At 44.9% G+C, this 22,183-nt stretch overlaps 1 protein-coding gene across 1 annotated transcript in view; it reads left to right on the plus strand.

Moving 5' to 3' along the window:
• The window catches only part of DNAH1 (dynein axonemal heavy chain 1), a 66,332-nt gene that overhangs the window by 23,496 nt on the left and 20,653 nt on the right, over nucleotides 1-22,183 (plus strand). The window contains exons 22-49 of the mRNA XM_088061735.1: nucleotides 467-588; nucleotides 1,141-1,246; nucleotides 2,350-2,529; nucleotides 3,572-3,712; nucleotides 4,331-4,494; nucleotides 4,861-4,974; nucleotides 5,588-5,776; nucleotides 6,753-6,858; nucleotides 7,937-8,050; nucleotides 8,376-8,525; nucleotides 9,017-9,103; nucleotides 9,209-9,395; nucleotides 9,509-9,600; nucleotides 10,090-10,244; nucleotides 11,795-11,972; nucleotides 12,084-12,278; nucleotides 12,946-13,065; nucleotides 13,688-13,846; nucleotides 14,111-14,212; nucleotides 15,373-15,513; nucleotides 15,956-16,116; nucleotides 16,809-16,966; nucleotides 17,099-17,272; nucleotides 17,648-17,686; nucleotides 18,758-18,936; nucleotides 19,750-19,980; nucleotides 21,331-21,527; nucleotides 21,900-22,035. Of these exons, the coding sequence (XP_087917861.1) occupies nucleotides 467-588; nucleotides 1,141-1,246; nucleotides 2,350-2,529; nucleotides 3,572-3,712; nucleotides 4,331-4,494; nucleotides 4,861-4,974; nucleotides 5,588-5,776; nucleotides 6,753-6,858; nucleotides 7,937-8,050; nucleotides 8,376-8,525; nucleotides 9,017-9,103; nucleotides 9,209-9,395; nucleotides 9,509-9,600; nucleotides 10,090-10,244; nucleotides 11,795-11,972; nucleotides 12,084-12,278; nucleotides 12,946-13,065; nucleotides 13,688-13,846; nucleotides 14,111-14,212; nucleotides 15,373-15,513; nucleotides 15,956-16,116; nucleotides 16,809-16,966; nucleotides 17,099-17,272; nucleotides 17,648-17,686; nucleotides 18,758-18,936; nucleotides 19,750-19,980; nucleotides 21,331-21,527; nucleotides 21,900-22,035 (4,077 nt within the window). The remainder of the gene's footprint in view (nucleotides 1-466; nucleotides 589-1,140; nucleotides 1,247-2,349; nucleotides 2,530-3,571; nucleotides 3,713-4,330; nucleotides 4,495-4,860; nucleotides 4,975-5,587; nucleotides 5,777-6,752; nucleotides 6,859-7,936; nucleotides 8,051-8,375; nucleotides 8,526-9,016; nucleotides 9,104-9,208; nucleotides 9,396-9,508; nucleotides 9,601-10,089; nucleotides 10,245-11,794; nucleotides 11,973-12,083; nucleotides 12,279-12,945; nucleotides 13,066-13,687; nucleotides 13,847-14,110; nucleotides 14,213-15,372; nucleotides 15,514-15,955; nucleotides 16,117-16,808; nucleotides 16,967-17,098; nucleotides 17,273-17,647; nucleotides 17,687-18,757; nucleotides 18,937-19,749; nucleotides 19,981-21,330; nucleotides 21,528-21,899; nucleotides 22,036-22,183) is intronic.

Below are 22,183 nucleotides of genomic sequence, written 5' to 3' on the forward strand. Positions count from 1 at the left end.
TTCCCTGTAGTGTCTTCCACCAAAGTTTCCACCCCACCAGATTCCTCCCCCTCTTCACACAGACACCCTGCCTCCTATGACTCTTGTAACCTGCTGTGGTTGTAATCAATCCTCCCTCAAGACTGATTCTCTTTTAGAACCATTATTTTTGCCTATTTTTTGTGTCCTGATGGTAGTGCTCTGCTCTCTTCTGTTATCCAGTCTCCATTTCCCAGAACTCCTTCACCACTTGTATTCCATATTACAAATGCTGGTATTTAGGGGAACTCAGAAATGCTTGTCTCCATAAGGGCTGTTTACCCTCCTTTCCCACAAAGCTTACACCTCTCCAGATCCCTAAGAATTCCTGCAAATGAGTCATTTAAATCCTGTCAGTAACATCACTGGGCAACCCAATTATCTCCACTGCCTTATCTCCCACATGCTCAGAATACTGATGCTTCCTCTGTTACACATTTTGTTGTAGGTGATTACTTTGTGCCCTGATCCAGAGCTACTGGAGAAGCTGCAAAATTGTAACAAACTACTTGAACTTGTGCAGAAAGGACTGAGTGAATATCTGGAGACAAAGAGAAGCGCTTTTCCCAGGTAACCCCAAGTTTCACAGGGGTAGATCGCACTCCCCGTTTCAGAAAATATGAGAGGCTCACTGCAGTTCATTCTGCCAAGAAAGAGCAAAACCACCTAAGCTTAGGATTTATTCATGGCCTGCAAGCATAAGCAAAGCTGTGCCTTTCAATGCTGCCATCTGATGGGGAGAAAACAGGCACACACAAATGTGGTGAGTTAAGGGCAGTCTGATAGCATCGTTGCATATCTGTGCCTCAGGATTTATGTAGAAAGGGTGGGGTAAAATTAAAACCTCCAAGTAACTTTTATTCCTGAAGGAAGATTTATATTCTTTGATACTCATTTAAACCCTCTTTGCTTGGAAATAACTGCCTTCTGCAGAGGGAGAAGTCTGTCTCTACAAAAAGGGAGATGGCTGGATGGTGGCTGCTCATCTACACAAATACAAAGAGATCAGTGAGCAGTCAGAAATAGTTTCTTTCGCAAAAGACTTGTTCCCCATCATGCCAGGACTTAGCCCTTGCTTCTGCAGTAAACAGAGCCTCTCCTCACACCTCTCTCTGTTTGTAGGTTCTACTTCCTTTCAGATGATGAGCTGCTGGAAATACTGTCTCAGACAAAAGACCCCACTGCTGTACAACCTCACCTCCACAAGTGCTTTGAGAACATTGCACGGGTAGGCAAAGCAAGCACACAAGTGGCTTGGCCTACCTTTGGAAAGCTGTGTCATGGGAATTTGGAGGCGTTCTGAGGTCTGGAGGAATGTTCACATTCTGCTGTGTGGAAATGTATCTCCTGGGAAGCTGTAAATGTACATAGGCATTGGAAGGTGCTGCCTGTCCTGAAGTGGGATTCCAGCAACCTCACTTCAGACATCTCAAAGCCAGGCATCTGCCCATGACCTGGGTGCCCTTAGTTGTCCTTCAGACAAATGGGGGAAAATAGGCATCTGCAAAAGTTGACTTAGAGAAATTCACTTAAATATCCACTCTAGGAGGAGAGGACACTCTCTCTGGAGATGTGTGTCCATCTCACCGTGAAGGCCAGGAGAAATAGCTCTGACTTAGCTTTCTATTCGCAGGCACCTTGTTAGGATGGAATCCCACTCCTGCTGACAGCCCCAGAAGGGACAAAGACTGAACAAGCCTGAGCTGAATTAAGTTTCTGCCTTCATCCTTTCCTAGGAGCTGGAGTTAACCTGGCTATTTTTCCTCTTTGTTATTCCTAATAGACTTCAGACTCCATAGCTAGTCACAGCTCGAACCACCACAGTACTCAGACAGTAAAACCAATCTCCTAGTCATTAGTTTGGAAAAATAGAAAGGAAATTGAACTGGAAACCTGGTGCAAAGCCATTGCAATAAATAAGGGGACTTTCAGTGTTATGCTGGGGCACCAGAGAAGCTGTTAAAATTTTACTCTTAAAACCAGGCACTGTGACATCAAGGGAAATTATTTGAGTCTACAGAACTGAGCGGGAGTCAAGGGTCTGAATCCTAGACAGGCGACGAGAAATGTTCATCCTACCTATAATTTGATTTGCTTCACTCAAGTCACAAGCTATGTGAATCTCTTGTTTTCATACAATCATTTTCCATTATTTGGAGAGGTCATTTTGCACGTCTGTCGCCCACTTTATTATCACTACTGGCAACCAAGTTTGGCACCAGGTTTATAATGAGCAAACACTGGTATAGGCTGGCTGTCCCCCAGGGGCAGGAAGGCAGGGATAGAAAAGAAATCCTCCACTCATATCTCCTGTTGTGCTTCTTCCATTAGCTGAAATTCCAGGAAGACCTGCAGATCACACACATGTACTCTGGTGAAGGAGAAGAGGTGAAGCTGTTTACTGCCATCCGTCCCAGTGAGAATGTGGAGGACTGGCTGCTGGAAGTGGAGAAATCCATGAAGGCCAGTGTTCGGGACAACGTAGAAAAATCAATTGGTGTTTATCCAGAGGTAAGAGTTTTAACACAGACTGGCAGCTCTCTGATATGTTGGTTCCAGGCTTGCCATAGAGGTCACCAGAGATGGGGCTGATGAACTTCTACAAGAATATTCTATTCTATTCTATTCTATTCTATTCTATTCTATTCTATTCTATTCTATTCTATTCTATTCTATTCTATTCTATTCTATTCTATTCTATTCTATTCTATTCTATTCTATTCTATTCTATTCTATTCTATTCTATTCTATTCTATTCTATTCTACTCTACTCTACTCTACTCTACTCTACTCTACTCTACTCTACTCTACTTTCAAAACACAGCCTTTAATACGGTGCCTGTAAGTGCAGAATGGGCAGCTGGACAAGAAGCTAATGGTCCAGCAGAATGCAAACCCTGCACACTCCCTCAACAGCTTTCCTACAGCGTAAAACAACTCTGTATGAGTCCATGTCTGTTCATCTCTCCAGACTACTTCCTCCTTGTAAGGATCTTCTGCTTCAGCTCTCATGTCTCACAGTGAGCTAGGGGCTGGTAAAAGTAATCAAGGCACATGAACTGTTGGTTTCAGTCAGTGCATAGGGGATATATCTTGGCTCTGGTTTCTGTATAAAAGCTATGCTGGTGCAAAACTGAAATTTCTAATCTAGGTAAGGAGAAAGGCTGATAAATAAAGAGGCCTTGGCTGTATCTGTTACTTTTTCTTATTCAGACTGAAAATTTGAAAGTAAGAAAGTTAGAACAGGCCAGAGGAGGGGAAATATTCTTTTGAGTCTCACAGATTCCTGCTCTTCACCTGCTGCTGGTTACTTGTAACTGGTTACTGCAGGTGGCATAGTGGCTAGAAGGTGCCTGCTGTATCTGGTGCCTGAAGACAATTTCTTCATAGCAGCTGGAGGGGAAAGAAAAGGAAAGCCTCTTAAACAAGAATTCAGTGCTTATTTGTTAATCATGCATCTCAGAGCAAGAGGACATAGAAATAAATAAACAAATAAATAAATGTCTTACCACCTTTTTTCCCCTTTCTCACACCTGTTTTTTCCTATTTTAAGACTCCACGTACCACATGGGTCTTGCAATGGCCTGGCCAAGTGGTCATTGCTGGCTGCCAGATTTTCTGGACAAAGGAAGTGTCTGAAGCTCTGGAAGCTGGAGATTTGTCCAGCAGGCTTTACCCACAGCTGAGTGCTCAGGTATGAAAATGAATGAAAGGGTGAGATTTTGCCAGATGGAGACTTTTCAATCATCAGACCACAGACAAGTTATAAATACAGCCAGGACAATACTGTTGGGGAAACAGAGACACGGTTTTGCATAGCACTGTTCAAAACAGGTGATAAAATAGGTTGTCTTCTCAATTATTAGGGTATTTGTCATAATAAACCTCAAATAATACACAGGATTGATAATATGATCACTACCTGAACACTATAACAAGGTGAAAGATAACTTCTCCAGGGTTACTCAAGAAGCCAAAGTTGAAGAACTGAAGTGATGGACAGTGGAGGAAACTGCATCCTTCATATCAGTTCTGTGCATCTGATCACACCTAATACCTGAGAGTTATTAGCTCTGGACTTCATGGTGGCTCTAACTCTTTCTTTTCACCTGAACATGGTGATGGTGTAGGCAAAACTCAGCTCTGAGCCAGCCCTGAATAGCATTTGCTTTCTGAGCAGTCATTTGTGCTTCTGACAAGAGAAGAGACAGAAGTTGCTTGAGTACAGAATAGACTTAGCATGCCCTGAGTTTGATTGCATTGCGTTGGTACAGAGTGGATTGCTTCAGGGTACTTTCCTTTCCTTCCCCAGCTGGCAGATTTGGTGGCCCTGGTCCGTGGGAGACTGTCCAAGATGCAGCGAGCAGTGCTGTCAGCTCTTATTGTGATCGAGGTCCATGCCAAGGATGTTGCAGCAAAGCTGGTTGAGGAGAATGTAACAAGCATGAATGATTTTGAGTGGATCTCCCAGCTCAGGTTAGAGAGCACAACTCAGCTGGCCTCCCTGGCCAGTCTGCATTCTCCTTACCCATCAGCTGTGTCCATGACAAATGGAAACAGGAGTTTGAGAGAGATCTAAGTTTTGATGGCATCCTCTTTGGCAATAAAAACTAACCCATACCATGATGTTTCATTGTGAAAGGCCGTGCTCCTGCCCAAGGGGCGCAATGCTTGATCCCAGGTCCTGTGAGAACTCCTGTCCACCCTGTTGTGTCACTTTATCCTTTCTGCTCTTGAGAGGGAAATCCCTTAACATACAGGTCTCCAAACCTGTAATCTCGTGAGCTGTTTTGTCTGCCAGGCAGTGTTTGTCTTTCTGATGTCATGTTCACTCACCATTAGATACTACTGGACAAGGGATGACCTGTACATCAGAGCAGTCAATGCTGAGTTTCTCTATGGCTATGAGTATCTGGGGAACACTGGCCGTCTGGTTATCACACCCCTCACTGACAGGTAAAAGACATTGTTTTCTGGGTAACAAACGCACTTTTGTTCTCTTTTCTTTATTGCTTTTTCTTCTGGATGAACAAGATTAAACAAAGGATCTGACCATGCAGCTCCTACATCTTAATGTATGTAAATAGAATCCATTTGTACAGTAAAGGACTACCTGAGACAAGTGCACTGGAGCACCCTGGCATTGGTTGCTACTGTATTCCTAGTGATCAGTGCTCAGACTGATTGCTTTCACTCTCCTAATTCTTAATGTAGTGCTCTCAAATAAAATGCCCACCTGATAGCTAAGGAGCTCTTCTAGAAACCAGAAGGTAGCAGCTAGTACTCTAGAATATGCAGCAGAAATAATAGTTTTACCCTTTTGTAACTGTCCTTTTTCCACAGAATGAATTTGTAGCCAGTGGCAGAAGGATTTATCCATGCAGGCCCCCATGAATACTAATCAAGGCCACATAGCTCTAACTCCCTTGCAGAATGCTGCATATCTAAGCAGTTTTGTAGAATAATGAATGTGGATTCCTCCTTGTCTCCAGCTGGATAGATCATATGTCTCTTTGCTGAAATCAGTACAAATGTTTTTTTTCATCATCTGGTTTCTTCTTTGTTGTAGGTGTTATCTGACACTTACAGGAGCTCTGCACCTGAAATTTGGAGGAGCACCTGCAGGACCAGCAGGAACAGGCAAAACAGAAACAACAAAAGACTTGGGCAAAGCACTGGCAATCCAAACTGTAGTGTTCAACTGCTCTGACCAACTCGACTTTATGGCAATGGGCAAGTTTTTTAAGGGACTAGCCAGGTACAGTGAAATGCTGAGCGTCATTATTGAGGGATGCCCTAGCAAGGGGGTTGCTGAGTTCCAGAATGAGCAAGGTTACAAAATTCCAGCCAGAAAGGAGGAACAGTTGATCCAATTAAAAAAAAAAAAAAAAAAAAAAGAGAGATAAAAGGAGATCCTTGTTCATTTAAGGCAAAATTAAAATGCTTTGCACTAATCCACAATATACTAATCCACCTGTGCAAATGTTTGCAGCTTTGGCCTTTATTTTAATATCATCCATGTTGGACTGAGATTCAGCCCACAAGCTGCTTAATCTTAAGAAGAAGAGAATCTGCTGAGAGTATTCAAAATTGAGCAGCCAAGAGAGACTGCTCTAAGCCCTGAGGGAGCCTCTCAGAGAGGCTTCTCTCTTCTCTACATTTCAAACAGAGCTGGTCCAATTAGTCTGTTGCACACTGGTGAATCTGAATTAGTTACTCCAACAAAGGCTGATATTCTTTTCTCAGATGTTTTCTTTGTAAGTAATTTAACTTCTTTCTTAAGAAAGAAAGCCTTGTGGGAAGATCACCTTCCTCATATGCATGCTTCCACCTTTATATTTTCAGAGTTTTCAAAACTCTGAAAAATGGACTTAAGTGTTGTATAAACTGCATCTGCTACACTTACAGCTCAGGTACAAACTAGGAATTCAACATGACACCACTTCAAAGCTGAAATCTATAACAGGGAGAATTTGTCCCAAGCTCTAGGATAAGATACTGCCATGGGCAGTCATCACATGGCCTGTGATACAGTCAGGGTGTCCACTGAACCAGGACACAGTGGCTGTGTCACTTTGCCATGGGACATCAGGGCCCTTTTGTGTTCACTTCTGGTCTCTGTTATGCCTACCCAGTATGTGGATATGTAACTTCTGGCTATAGCTGAACTTTTGACTGCAAGACTGCTCCTGTATGGTGCTCCTGACTCCCTTCATTCTTCCTTCCTTGCCCAGCTCTGGTGCCTGGGCTTGCTTCGATGAGTTCAACCGCATCGATATTGAGGTGCTTTCAGTGGTGGCCCAGCAGATCACAACCATCCAGAAAGCACAGCAGCAGAGGGTATGTAAGGAACATGTGGATGCAAAGGCAGGCAAAAAAATCTCCACTTGAGCTAGTTCAGGCAAGTCCTTGTCTCTGCACAAACCTTCAAGCTTCACTTCTCAGGGGCGACTTGAACAGACATCCTTGAGGAGAGGTTTGAACAATGTCCTAACTATGGGACATCATACCAATCCATTACAGTCAACATCCTCAGGGGAATTTTTAACTTCACCCTAGCCTATGCTGCCAGAGTTGCCCACACTCTCACAGGCTAAAGTACCTCTCACCTTGACCTGTAGTGCCAGCAGACTTTGGTGTGGGAAACGCTCTGATACAGATCCACTGAGATGAACAAAATTGGAGCTGTGATAAAGGCAGTCAGTGTTCCGACATGAGTTGCTTAACACCAAATTTGTCTAAATGTGTTAACCAAGCTTTGGTGGATTCACAAAACCCACTATGTGCAGAAAAACACATACTCGTGCACACAGAGTTGCACTGTAATTGCTGTGAATTGTTGGCTTTAATGGAGATTCAGCTGTCAGCCAGTCTAGCAGCCAGCCTCTGCTTTGTTCTCTGGAGGCCCAGAAGGGTTAAGACCTGAATCTCCTTGACTTTGGCTTGGAATTAGAAACTTGCTCTCCATAAATTCTTCTGCATTACTTTATCCCCCATCTGAAATTACTACCTACACAGCTTTAAAAAGGATTTAGGTTTCTCTTTGCCCTCTTTCCAATGAATTCATTCAGGTCTGATCTCTAGTGCAAAATAAATGGCAAGACGTTTGTTTACAGCTGAAGGGATAGAAGTCTGTTCAAGGGTTAAAAAAAAAGAAAAGAAAAGAAAAGAAAAGTTAACCCATCAGTAAATCTTCCACAACCCCAGTCTTTTGTACAGGGAAAAATACTGCTGGTAATACTGGGTTCCTGCAGTGGGACCAGATTGAGTCACTACTGTTGTGGGCAGCTGTGTGTGTTTGTGCTTTATAATTTAACAGCTAAAAGCTATTGTTCTCCTCTTGGCAGATTCTGCTACATTATTCAGTTTGCAGGTCAGGCTCTGTTCTTCGAGGATGATCATATTTTTAATTTTCTAGGTGGAAACCTTCATATTTGAAGGCACAGAGATCCCACTGGTCCCATCCTGTGCAGTCTTCATCACAATGAACCCAGGGTACGCTGGGCGCACTGAACTGCCCGATAACCTGAAGGTAAGGAGGGCAGGCTGCACAGACAGAAGGAGGGGCAATAAAGGTGCTGGATGCTACCTGGACCCACCAGTGTGTCCATGACAAGAGTTAGGGTGTGATGCTTTCGGAGAGTCTACAGGATCACTTTGAGACTTGAACCACATGTGTAAGGAAAGGGCATTGTTCATATTGCAGTCTGCAGGGATGTGACAGTGACAGGTGCCACACACACTCATGTTGTGTCCTCTAAACAGTCTGGAATGGATACTCAGCCTTTTCAATTTGCTGGGAAAAAAAGAAAGAAATGACAGTGTTCTGGACATTGTGTTGGATCTGTATGTTCCAGGCTCTCTTTCGTCCTGTGGCTATGATGGTCCCAGATTACTCCATGATTGCTGAGATCTCACTCTACTCCTTTGGGTTTAATGAAGCCAAAATCCTTGCAAAGAAGATCACCACAACATTCAAACTATTGTCAGAACAGCTCAGTGCCCAGGTAGATGCCTTCATGTCCATGAATGCTTTCTAAATGTGAGACTTACACAGCCCAGGCATGAAGTACCTGGACGGTTTTCTTGGTGCCTTGTGATAGCATATGTCGTAAAGGTCACTACACCCATTCTTCATCTTTCTTCCTTCTTTCTAATTCTCCTTTCTGCTCCTGTGGCTGGATTTGCATTCACCTTAAATCCTATTTAGGATAACAATGTCAGGACAGTTGAGCCAAACAGCCCTGCCTGCTTTTCCTTCCATCTAGGATTTTTCGTTGTGCACTTATTCTCATCTTCCTCAATTCATAGACTGTACAGCTGAGGACTAATTAGTTGTTTGAAGGATACTGACAATAGAGTTGGCTAAAGGAAGAATTGTTCTGAAGGCATAACTCTTTAATTTTTCTTTTCTTGCCTGCTGAGTGCATGCCTAAGCTTACTTTTATAGGTGGTGCTCCTCTATCTGACGACATAGGTTCCTCTGTGCCTTTTTCAGGACCACTATGACTTTGGGATGAGAGCTGTGAAGACTGTCATCTCAACAGCTGGCAATCTCAAAAGAGAGAATCCTGATATGGATGAGGTAAATGTGTTTGTACTTCAAGCTGACATAGACTTATGGGGCCTTTTCTGCAGCCTCATACAAGAGGAAGGATCTCTGAAGTCCTGAGTTCTTAAATCTGTGCAGGAGCTGATCTGCCTGCGAGCTATTAGGGATGCCAACGTACCCAAATTCCTGCAGGATGACCTCAAGCTCTTCAATGGTATTGTCTCAGATTTATTTCCAAATATCAAAGAAACACCTGTTGATTATGGCATCCTGGAAGAAGCCATCCGCAAATCCTGCATCCAGGCAAATCTGAAGGATGTTGATGGTGAGGGGAAAGGCTCTCCACAAGCTCCCTCTGGACCTGGGCTTTTAGTCCAGCATGCTGCCCTAGGAAAGAGATGTGTTCCCAGACCTACTCTGCATTATCTTCCTGTACAGGTTTTGTGACTAAATGCATCCAACTGTACGAGACCACTGTGGTTCGTCACGGCCTGATGCTGGTGGGACCAACAGGTTCTGGGAAGACAAAGGTATGGGTGAGACACTGTGTTGGCCCCAGCAAACCATCACCTACCAGTGTTGCAGAGGGTTAAGTTTCAGAGAAGACCCATACTGGCATTTAAAGCTTTTCTCAGATAGAAGTCAGGGCACAAAGATGCTGCCTGTTAGTAATAATGTATAGTCATAGGGAGGTATATTACTGGTTCACTTTTGAGCTGTGAGATTAGACTGAGGCTTATTAGTTGTGCTGCAGATTTCTAAGGCTTGAGACATCCTTGGACCTCTCTAGGTGCTTCAGGCCTCTTGCACAGATCTAACTTCCTCCTCCCCTGCATATAGAGTGCTTAATTTCTGTGCTTTTATTTCAGCCAGGCATCTCTGTACCTTATAATACCTCTGATATTACCCTTCACTATGTCTCTTTTCTCACTGCATTTGAATGCAATTGCTGTGAGAGCAAGTGGCTTTGTCGTTCTGGAGCCATGGCAGTTAACTCTCTGGCTGTCCTGCTTTTGCAGAGTTATGAAGTCCTGGCAGCTGCAATGACATCACTGAAAGGTCAGCCTGCAGCCAGCGGTGGGAATTACGAAGCAGTCCGCTACTTTGTGCTGAATCCCAAATCCATCACAATGGGCCAGCTTTATGGAGAGTTCAACTTGCTAACGCATGAATGGTAAAGTACAAAACCTCCTTTCCTTTCTTCCAGACAGAAAACACATTTCTGGTGTTGAGCGTCCTCTCTTCAAGGCTGAGAAGCATTTGGGGTGGTGGCACAGAACCAGAAGCGATCAAGTCCATATCCCCACCAAGCTACAGCAGCCAGTCACAGCGATTTAAGCTGACATCCCTCATTGTGCACTTGGCCTGTCTGCCAGCACATGCCCAGACAGTTCCTGCAGCTCAGCTCACAGCATTAACTGCAGAACAATCATTTAATAGCTTTGGAGCACATGCCCCTGCTCCTAAGATACAGCAGCTTAAAAATACTTGCTTTGCTTCTGAAGAAAAGTGACCTCTGTACTGCGCACTTGAATTGTTCTGTATAAATACTCTGGTATCCTTGAGTGATGAGGAATGACTTTGAGGCAGAAAGACGGATTTCATTCCCGTTGCCAGGGCTCCTGCTTGCTTACATGGTATGGAAACAAGAACCAATAGGCCACTTGCCCTCTTTACAGCCAGGTCCTACTGCTTACGTTTCCATATGTGACCTGAGGTTGACTTTACAGCTCACTTTATCCATAAGCTAGGATGTGAGAAGCAGTGTGAATCTCCCTTTGGCCCTGTCAGCCAGCACTTGTTTCAGGGCAAAGCTGAAGATTGCATTCTGTAAAATTAGGGAAACTAAACATAAATGAAACTAACTACCTCTAGGAAAAGTTCAAGCCAGTAAACATTACAGATGCTGTGACCAGAGCTTCCCAGCTTAGGATCTGGTACATATTTACTGAAGGACTTTTTATAGGAGCTCCAAATAATCTCAACAGTTTATTTATGATGTGACTTTACACGGGTATGTCAACGTGACAAAAAGAAAAATGCAGCAGTTGTGTAAAATATATTTACAGACAAATCCATCTGCTTTAATCAGCTGAGCTTTAGAACAGATTGTTTTCCCTTGATCTCAGTAACAATACCCTGGAATTCACTAGTACTATAAAAATAACAGATAATTATTTAATATCCAAAGTCAAGTCCAGGGTCTGAATGGAAACTGCGCTCCAGGGTTCCATGTACAGATTAAATTCTTGCCATCACTCAGGCAGCATTCCTTGTGTCTACTCTCCTGGTGACCAGCTCCAGCACCAGCCAGGTTCACAGGCAGCTGAGGATGGGGAACTTCAGTTATAAAGAGGGTAGGGTCATGCTCTTTAGCCTGGATTTATCCTTGTAACCTTGAGAAAAAGAGGCACCTCCAGGGACCTGAACTGGATGCTAGCAAGGCCTCTTTACTCTTCACTGAGGACAGAGATGTTAAAGGGAAGCTTGACATCTAGTTAAATTACATGAATTCCAGATCCTGATCCCCAAAGAAATTGTCTTGTGGTGTCACCCAGGCTGAGATGTGTCTCAGTAAAAAAAAGAATGAGGTGGACCTTTTTGTAGCTCATGGATAAGGGAGACACATGAACCATGATAAGACTGCCTTTTGTGGTGGGAACTTTGCCATTTATTTCAGCAAAACCAGAGTGGGCCAAGCCCTGCCTTCCTCCTACCTTTCAGGACAGACGGGATCTTTTCCACACTCATGCGCCGGGGAACTGTGGCCACTGACTCCAACAAGAAGTGGTACATGTTTGATGGGCCAGTGGATGCTCTGTGGATTGAGAACATGAACACGGTACTTGATGACAATAAGAAGCTGTGCCTCAGCTCAGGGGAAATCATCAAGATGACAGAGGTAACTCATTAACTCCCACGTTTGCTGCCTGTTGTCTGTACTCCTTCCTCCCTGCACTGAAATAAGTATTAAAACTGAGCCTTATCCTTTCTTTTCTTTTGTAATTTCCAGGGCATGACCATGATGTTTGAAGTCCAGGATTTGGCTGTTGCTTCCCCTGCTACAGTCTCCCGCTGTGGCATGGTTTACCTGGAACCCAGCATTTTGGGGCTGGAGCCCTTCGTTGAATGCTGGCTGAAAAATATGCCAGACGTCATGCAGCGCTTCTCACAGCAGCTGGCATCTCTCTTCAAGAGATTCCTCCAGGTGAGCTACTGTTCTACCCCCATGATTCCATGTCATCTTGAATATCAACCAGCCCAGACTTGTCAAGGCCTGGATTTAAATGCCATTGTGGGAACATTTCCTATCAGCATAATATCTATAATGGGAACTTCTCTGTGAATTTTGTGGCTTTAATAGAGGTTACTCACTGATCTCTGCAGATGTGACTAAGTCTCATTGGTTATTATAGTTGGTTTTATTTAATTTTTAAATTATCTTCTGGACAAAACCATCCCTAGTGCAGTTCCATAGCTTAGAGTAGAGTACCTCCAGGGAGAAGGTTGTACAAACAAGTCTTGTTATTTCTACTTTGCTGATAAGCCATTATTTTAATGAAGAACCTGGAGCTACAAAGGAAAGCTCTGAAGGGAGCAAACCATTTAACAGCAGTGATAGCACAAGATGCACATAACTATTGCACAGAACCACATGGGAGTCCCAGAGGTTTCTTGGTGTCAAGGCTGAACCAAGGGGTTCATCTTGCTTTTCTCCAGTAAAAACAGTGGTACTTGGGATGCAGTTGGAAATGGCTGCATTCTCAGCCACTCTCTTCCTGTTAAACATAACACGACGGAGGTGAACAAGAAGGTAAAACCAAAGACAAGTGTGCTGGATGGTGACACTGAGATGTTCCTGCATATCTTTCCAGGAGGCCATCGACTTTATACGAAGCTCTGTGAAGGAGATAATTGCTTCTACAGACAGTAACCTCACAGTGAGCCTCCTCGTGATATTGGAATGTTTGTATCAGCCTTTCATTCCCATTAAGGTAGATTTTGCTACCTGTTTCACTGTTACTTGTCTCTGTAACTCTTAACGAAGCTAAGTCATGGGAAGGGTTAGTCACTAGCGAGCAAGATGTTGGTGCAGAAAGGTCATGCTGTAGCTCATCCACATGGCAGAATGTAATACAGCATCCACCAAAGCACAGGTAAACCTGGAAGGATTATGCTCTGCCTGCTGAAGGAACACAAGATAAGCTCCATGCCTACCAGTCTGGAGGGCAGAGGTTGACTTTTATTTATAGCAGAGGGAATTGGAGAATGAGTGGGAAGCAGAGATCAGAGCTGAGCAGTGATGCACTTCAGATTGCAGGTCCTTTGAGAATTAGTATTGAAGACAGCTGGACAATTTTCAAATTAAAAACCTAAGACTAAATTCTTCTCCCATCTCCTGCTCAGTGGCGTTAGTTCAGCAAAAGGAGTATCTCGAGTACACCAATGAAACAACAGATTTTAATCCACAGAATATATTAACAAGACCTGTGAAAAACTGGCTAGAAAAATCTACATAGAAGCTGAATAGAATTATGAGCAAATTAAGAAGAGCTAGGGGTTTGTGAGCCTTAATTATACCTGAGAATTTTTCTTCTGCTTGTCTCTGGTTCTAAGGGATTTAAGACGATTCCCCGGGAGAAGATTGCTCGTATGGGAGAGCTGATTGAACCTTGGTTTATATTTTCCTTAATCTGGAGTGTGGGTGCTACTGGAGATTCCCCAGGTCGTGAGGCCTTTAGCTCATGGCTCAGGAAGAAGATGTCAAAGGAAAGGGTGAGTAAAGGAAAAGCAGATCTTAGAAGTAAGGAGTGGGGATCAGAGCTGAATGCCTGGAGGCTTTGGATGGACTTCCTGTTGCCATCTGGTATACCATTTTCTCAAAGGGATCCCTGGTCTATTCTGGGATAGTTCTTGGATAGACCTGAGCTCCCTGGCCTGGGTAGAATCCCATTAGTAAAGACTTCCTTGAAGTAGTGCATATCCTTCTGTGAATTCAGCTGAGTGGCAGCCATGTTCACCACAGCTTTATTCTCACAGATCAAGTTACTCTTCCCAGAAGAAGGACTGGTTTATGACTATAAGCTGGATGATGCTGGGCTTAGCAGTACTGAAGAAGATGATGATGAAGTCCCTAAAGAGGTAAAATATTTAATTTTTAATTCCAAGCTAGCTAATTTAGGAGGAGGGACCAGGAAGCAACACAGTCCTACAGGATTTGGTAAGATTTTCTCATCAAGGGCAGAGAAGAAAGGCCTATAGGAAGCAAGCAAGAATGGTTAAATCAAAATTAAGCTTTTCATTGAATCAGGAAGGCAGTTTCTTGCCTTCAGAGTTGTGAACCAGATCTTTCAAAGCTCAGCCAAGAGCAGGTCAGTTGAGACCCAAGTGTCTCTGTCAGTGTTCAGAAAAGTGAGAGGTGGCAGAGGTGTGGCTGCTGGAGGACAGGGGGAAGCTCAGATGGATAGGTCTGTGTTAGAAAGCAGTGAACAACAGCAGAAGAGCTACGTGCAGCAGAGGCTGGAGTATCAGCAAGGCAGATAAATATTCCATCTTTTTCACAAGAGACATCAATGTAGGGCATGTCAGGGTCATCTTGACTGACAGACACCAGACTCTGGGCTAAAAGGAATTAAAAAATGAGGGAAAATGCTTCCCCTTCCTGAAATGAAACAAAGAGCCCTACATGAGTGTCAGATGCTTAAGAGAAGGTGCCAATGTGGTCCCTGTGGGAAAGCCACATGGGGTGGTCAGGAATGTTGATTTTCTCCTGTATTCTCCAGCACAGCCCTGGCAGAAGCTCTGTCTCATTTGTGTAGTGGCCTCTGGGAGGGACATCTGCAGCTTCCATTTAGCACAAGAGATCCATGTCCTGTACAAGTAGAAAACCTCACATGCCTCTGAGTGCAACGTGGGTGATGGCACAGAACAGGAAGACAGGAGTCCAGATAAGCCCCCTTTGGTCCTCTGCCATGGGCAGAATTCCTGTTCTTGCAGTTATCACAAGTACTCCATCCCTCTTTTATCCCGGTTCTCAGAAGGGTGGGCAGGGGTGTCGGTGCTGGGACAATGACCTCTAACTCTCAGGGTCTGTCCCTCTCAAAAGTAACAAGTCAAACACTCACAGCATTTCCATACAGAGAGGTGAGGGTCGCAAGACTAAAGAGAGGGGCTGGAAGCCTCAATTTCTCATCAGAATCTGAGCTATTACACGGGGAGCGGTGACAGGGAAAACAGCAGAAATAGTTTTCCTTTTCCTAGAAGGGATAGATGCCCCCTCTAAGCAGACTCCAATCTTTCAGGTGCACTGGGAGGTGTGGCTGGATGCTACAGCAAAGTTCACCATGGTTCCAGACACCAACTTCTGTGATGTTATTGTGCCCACGATGAACACAGCCCGAATGGCCTATCTGCTGGAGCTGTTGCTCACCAACTATAAGCCAGTACGTGCCCAACCTTGTCTAAATTTGTGGTTCAACCTCTTCCTCTCCCAGTGCAGTCAGAATATAACAGCTACCTAATACTTTGAGATTATTTCCCACTTCCATGGATTTGTATTTCTCTGCTCCAAATCTGTGCTTAAGCACTAGGAGTTACACGTTCAATCCCCAGGCAACATGCCAATTGCTAGATAGGCCATCACCATCCCTCTTTACCTGTTTTCTACAGTTCCATTTCATACTTCTCTGGTTGGATTCCACCCCACACCAAGAGATTTTGGTGTTGGGCAGCTGACCTTATTGAAGAAGCAAGCCCAGCAGTCCTCTCCCAACCTTCAAATGCTTAAAAGAGCAGTAACTTACATTTCCTCCAGCAAATGTCAGAGTGCTGGGAAACACAGGCTGCTTGCCTAAGATTATGCTACATTGCTGATTGTGCTTCTAGGTTCTTTGCATTGGTCCCACTGGCACAGGAAAGACTCTCACAATTGCAGACAAGCTTTTGAAGAACTTGCCTAACAAATACATCACCCACTTCCTGATGTTTTCAGCACGCACCTCTGCTAACCAAACCCAGGATCTCATCGACAGTAAACTGGATAAGAGGCAAGATTCCTTTCTGTGTGTGCAAAGGCAGTATCCCTGAGCTCGGTGTTTCTATCAGCTTGGTTATTGAGTTTCATCCCAAGACCTGGAGGGGCCCTGAGCACGAACAGCTGTGGATAACATGCAGGACACACAGCACACCTGAGCTGGGATTGTGAGAGCCAATAATAGCTTGTTATAATGGCAAGAAAGTGAGAAGGATTAGTGAGGGTCAGTAAAAGTTGCTCCAATTCTAGTTATTTTAGAAATACTGCATTTCACAGCACAGGTGTTTGCAAACCCTGGTGTGGGATCTTTACAGAAAGTGATGAAGGGAGAAAATGGGGCTGCCCACCTGCAATCCCACTCCCCACAGTAAACAGCTTCCATTTCACCTCCCGGCTCAGCCACTGGTTTGAAGTTTCCAACAGATTCATGGGCTCAAGCTTTGCTTTTAGTTGCACCAATTTACTCCTTGGCATTGTGCATAAGTAGACAAAATTTCACTTGGAGAGAAGCCAGTGCCTCAAACATTGCTCCAGATCTTTTCCATGCAAAGGCCCTTACAAAGGAGTGCATCAAGTGTAAAAATAGCTGAAACTGTTGACTCAGGAAGCATGCAAAGATAAAAAAAAACATGCTTTTGGATCAAGTTAGAAGTACCTTTGCAAGAGGAGTTGTCCCGTGTCCTGACACGGTTTCTGTCCTTGCAGGCGGAAGGGAGTGTTCGGGCCTCCAGTTGGTCGCTACTTCATATTTTTTATCGACGACTTGAACATGCCCATGCTGGAGCAGTATGGAGCTCAGCCACCCATTGAGCTGCTGCGGCAGTGGATGGACCACCACGGCTGGTACGACCGGAAACAGATCGGTAGGACCCAGATCCTGTGCCCAGAGCTCTTGGCAAAATTGGCCTGTTAGATATGTATACCTGCCCTGGAGATTTGTGGTGAGGGCTTTTACCTACAACTCAGCACTCATTCCTGATTTTGCACTCTCAAAGGTACCTTTAAGAAGCTGGTAGATATTAATTTTGTCTGTGCCATGGGACCTCCTGGAGGGGGAAGGAATCCTGTCACTCCACGCCTCACTCGCCATTTCAACTACCTCTCCTTCACTGAGATGGATGACAGCAGCAAGAAGACGATCTTCTCCACCATCCTTGGCAGCTGGATGGGTAAGTCCTGAAGAAAACTGTCACCTTCTCCTCATGTTGAAAGTCACCTTGATGACTACAGAGTTTGGAAGGGGAGCAATTAATATTGATGATCTGATCAAAGTGTTGAAAGCTGGAACTTGCAGTAGTCACTCAAAGATGCTTTAGGGAAAGTGTTTTATGAGGCTTAGCAAACAGTGAGCTCATACACTATTTAGTCTCAGGGCCAAATTCTGCTGGTGCAAATCAGAAAACTTCAGCTTTGGCTTTCACATTTGCAGTATGTTATCCTGTAGCCTGGGCCTTTCAAAGAAGATTTTGTTTGTGATGGGTGATACAGATATTCTTAATCTCAGCAGGTAAAGCTAAAACTGATTTTTTTTAATCTTTTTCTAGATGGACTCCTCGGGGAAAAAAGTTACAGAAATCCAGTGCGTAAGTAAGAGCAGAAAGATGAGAGAGACTGAACAGAACAAGCTGGTGAGCACAGCATGGCACAGCTTACCTGTGCTTTCAGCAGACAGACACTTGGCCAGACAACAGCCTTCTGTGGAAGCAGAGCCTTCTGTTACTCTCCATCTGCTGCAGCCTGTGGACAGCTGAGCAGGGTGGATCTGAGCATGATGCTACAGCCACCATGAAAAAAGGGTTCATTTGGAGTGAAATGAGTCCTCTTATACTTGACAGGGTGGGAATTCAGGATCATCTTTGCAAATATGTCCTCATCTGCAAATCTGCTAGTAGAAAGAAGTGAGAATAGTCAGCTATGGGAGAAGTAAAGCAGAGCTTTCTGAGTGCTTGCAATATTCAGAAGCACCAGTACCTGACTGAGATCTCAGGGGCACATTGAAACATCTAGCTGTGATTTAGAAAGAAACTAAAGGATTTTTGAAATAATGCAAAGAAAGTGCAAAATGCTGGGGTGTCACAGGGCTCTACTTCTCCAGGAGTGTTTGTAATAAACTTCATTGGGAGGAAAAAAAAATTGCACTCTAAAACCAGCAGCTGTGTTTAAATCTTGCCAGACTATTGCATAAGAAATTATTCCTCAGTGGCTTTGCATTTGCTGAGCATAATGAATTGCAGAGGGTTTAGCTAAGAGGGCACTCACATCTTCTACCTTAAAAGTAGCTGAGATTTCACTGTAGGAGTGCAAGGAGGGAGAAGGAAAACCTGTCTGGAATATTTCAGGTAGGTATCAATTACCTGTCTGGCAGTGCTTCCTCTGTTCCTGGGGGACATGAAATCTTCACACCACAGAATCAATGTAAAGCATTCTTCCATCCCAAATCTGGTTCACATTAGTTGATAAACCCATTGGCAGCTGTCCACTGCAGTGAGCAGGTGCTTGGTCAGGTCCCTCAGTCTCTGCAGAAAAAAGCAGAAAAAAGTGTGTTCCTGCCCAAGTCCTAGCCAGCACCTCTGCCACTCAGTGCCACCTTCCTGCACTGCAAGGACCTTCTCAGCCTATCTTGACATCCTCTCCAACTACTTCTGTTTCTGCAGCGGGAGCAGATGCAGTGAAAGACTTGAATGAGCCCCTAGTGGATGCCACGATCTCCGTGTACATGACCATCACGTCCCAGCTGCTGCCCACACCAGCAAAGTCACATTATACCTTCAACCTGAGAGACCTCTCAAAGGTGTTCCAGGGCATGCTCATGGCTGAGCCTGGCAAGGTCGAGGTGAGTCCTCCCATCAGCACAGCCCTGCCACCCAGGGCAAGACCAGAAGTGTTCTAGTTGAGGCCTCATTCACAGGCCTGCAAACTGGCTTCAGTTTCCCATTGAAGATGCATTTTGGTACTGCCCAGTGGGTGTGGTGGCCTCCCCTTTGGCTATTGCCTGGTACCAGTAGCAGGCAGACTCCCCCTTCATCACAGTCCCTCCTTGGCATGGAAGCCTGTGAGTGGCCACAGGGAGTCAGCAGGACACAGCCCATCCATAGAGGGCTGGATGGAGACATGGGGGATCAGACAGGGACCAAGTAAGGGCAGAGGTGTTGTCCTATTACCTCCTTCTGCCCCTTCGTCTCTCCTGAGGACCTTGATCTGGTTCCAGCCTGGCCAGTAGAGACTGAATTATCACAGGAAGTACTTAGGACTCTAAATACTTTGAGGTTCTGTGCTATCAGCCAAACAAAAGGATCTTTCAAAAAACACACGAGAAAACTGTAAAAATTAAATCAAACTGGGGAAAGATAAGAACAAAGAACATAAAATTTAAATCTCTCAAAGAAAGCCTGACATATGGGTAAATAGAGGGGGATAAACTGATGCTGTAATGAGCTCTCTGCAAAGCAGCTGTTTTGACAAGAGTTGTTTTCGAGAGGAGAAGGGAAAGCAGCTTCCTCCGCCCAGTTCTTTCTCCGCTCCAGTTGCCTTGTAACAGGAGTGGAGCTGGCCACATGCTGGGCAGGAACCAGCTTTCCTGACAGCAATGCTCATAACACTTCTCTGCTTCTCTCACCGGGGCTGTTTTGCTGGGATTTCCTACCAGAACAAAGAGCACCTGCTGAGACTCTGGTACCACGAGAGCTGCCGGGTTTTCCGTGATCGTTTGGTCAGTGAGGAGGACCGGACCTGGTTTGACAACCTAATGACGAAGAAAATGGAGGAGTTTGGCACCACTTTCCAGGAGGTCATTCCCTCCCAGCCAGTTCTGTTTGGAGACTTCATGGAGCCAGGTGCCAATGTCAAAGTATACCAAGCAATCGACAGCCAGGATAAAGTAAGGACCCTGGGAATCACCCTGTGAACTATGTTCACATCTTCCCAGTCTTCTACAAAAAAAGGAAAACAGTAATAGTAGCAATAGTGGTGCTCTAATTAGAGGTGTCTGAACCTACAAACCACCCCAGGGGTCTCCTGTGAAATCCTACCACATATATGAATAGTGGCTGTTTTTGTTGTGATGGGCAGTTGAGGTGGAACAAGCTGTCTCTGCATTGCAATCCTGGAGGCAGCCTGCTATGCCAAATCTCCCAAATGAGCCACACTTGGGACTGAAAAGTGAAATTTGCTGGAAAGAAATGGCACATTACCCCCAAACAATACTACTTTTGCCATTAAGGACTTCACAATTGACCTTTAAAAGTAATTACTGTTACTGCCAGACTCCCTGTTGAAGATACTGGGAGTACTTGGGTAGTGGTAATTAAGCAAAGGCAATGAGTGGTGCGTTTTGCACTCATTATCAGAAACAGATGATTATTCTGTTGTCTCTCCTCTTGTGATAGCTCTGTGACAAGGGCTGGTAATTAACTAAGCTTTCCAATCCCTTTTGCAAAGTAGGTAGGCCTGTCCCCCACCGAGGTGAGCACAGCTGAGACAGCCAGACATAGAGGCAGCTGCACAGTCCCCACTGATGCACACAGGACTTTGGCATCTAGGCAGGGATCTCAGTGCTGTATGAATTCCAGCTGGTGTTGCTTTTCCAGCTTCACAGTGAGATTGCTGAGGGGCTAGGATCAAATCCCAGATGTCTTCATGCTTCATCTCCTCCTCTGGCCTGAGGGTGCTGTTGAAGAGAGCCTTGGGAAGGGCAAGAGAAACTGCTCCTGCAGCTATTCCATGTGATGGCTGGACTGGGAGAGGAGTATGCTCCTCTACCCATCTACAGCCAGTGTTGTTTTCTTCCCCAGCATCTGTGCTTTCCAGCCAGAATCCTAGCTGCAGGATTCAGCAGCAGGCAGTGGTCAGCTGTAGAGCAAGGAAAGTAACCCAGAGGGAGGCCCTGAAGCAGTATGGATCAGGCAGCCTTAAGCTCTTTTATTTTGAACAACACCCTGCTGTTTCTCGAGGCAAACAGCACAGCTGGGAACAGCAGACTGTAGTCACTTGCCTGAGTTAGTTTAAGGTCACCATTGAGCACCTGCAGCCACCACCACTAACTAAATTCAGCCCATCCAATGGCAGTTCCTTAAGGGAGCCTGGAGGAGAGCTGCTCCCAGACACTGTTAAGCACCAGGCTCTGCCCTCCCCTACTCCTGGCTGTGCCAGCAGACAATACCCCACCCCACCCCACCCCCCCCACAATTGCTTTTATCTGGTAGCCACAACTGAGTGTTTCTACTCACAGCTGAAGCTTGTGATTGAGGACTACCTGGAGGAGTACAATCAAAGCAACACTCCAGAACTGAAGCTTGTGCTTTTCATGGATGCGATACAGCACATCTGCCGAATCAGCCGGATTCTGCGTCAGGCTCCGGGGAATGCTCTTCTCCTGGGTGTTGGGGGAAGTGGGAGACAGTCTCTCACCAGACTGGCATCTCACATGTAAGTAATGCACTCCCACCTATGCATGTAAAGAGGAGCAGCTCCGTTGGGGCTGCCTTCAGAGAATCTTTTTTTCTGCCCTTCCCACTGCCAGTTACATGTTTTTCTGGCTGCTGATTGCTCAAATGAGTCAAGAGCTAGGACTCAGTTAACATGCACATTTGCACTGGGTTTCTAGCTAGCTCAGGTATCTCTGCTTTGTGTAAAACATGCTCCTGGGTTGGTGGCTGTCCTTGGTGCACAAGGACAAGCGTGTGCTCAGGACTCACTATAGAAAAACAGCTTTCACCCTGAGACCACAAGACCTACTGGGAATTGACAGAGGAGAATGGTTTAATTTGATGTAACTCCACAGGCTGCTTTTTCCTTTAGGGCAGAAAATGAATGTTTCCAGATTGAACTGTCAAAAAATTACGGCATGGCCGAATGGCGAGAAGATGTGAGGAAGGTCATGATGAAAGCAGGCCTTCAAAGTCTACCCAAGACCTTCTTATTTGTAGACACACAGGTACAAAAGTATTAGCATGGTGAATTCCATTTCAAAAGGGGTCAAAAACACATCTCTAAGCTAAATAAATTCCCCTACAGAGTATTAAGGAACTTGACACAAACCAGACACAGCTTGTATTTCTTCAGTAGCTTATATTCATCCTCTT

Source organism: Pseudopodoces humilis, chromosome 13, assembly GCF_049639895.1.
Source record: "Pseudopodoces humilis isolate 2021_Gansu_Grassland_sample_001 chromosome 13, ASM4963989v1, whole genome shotgun sequence".
In the NCBI taxonomy this organism is placed as follows: Eukaryota; Metazoa; Chordata; class Aves; order Passeriformes; family Paridae; genus Pseudopodoces; species Pseudopodoces humilis.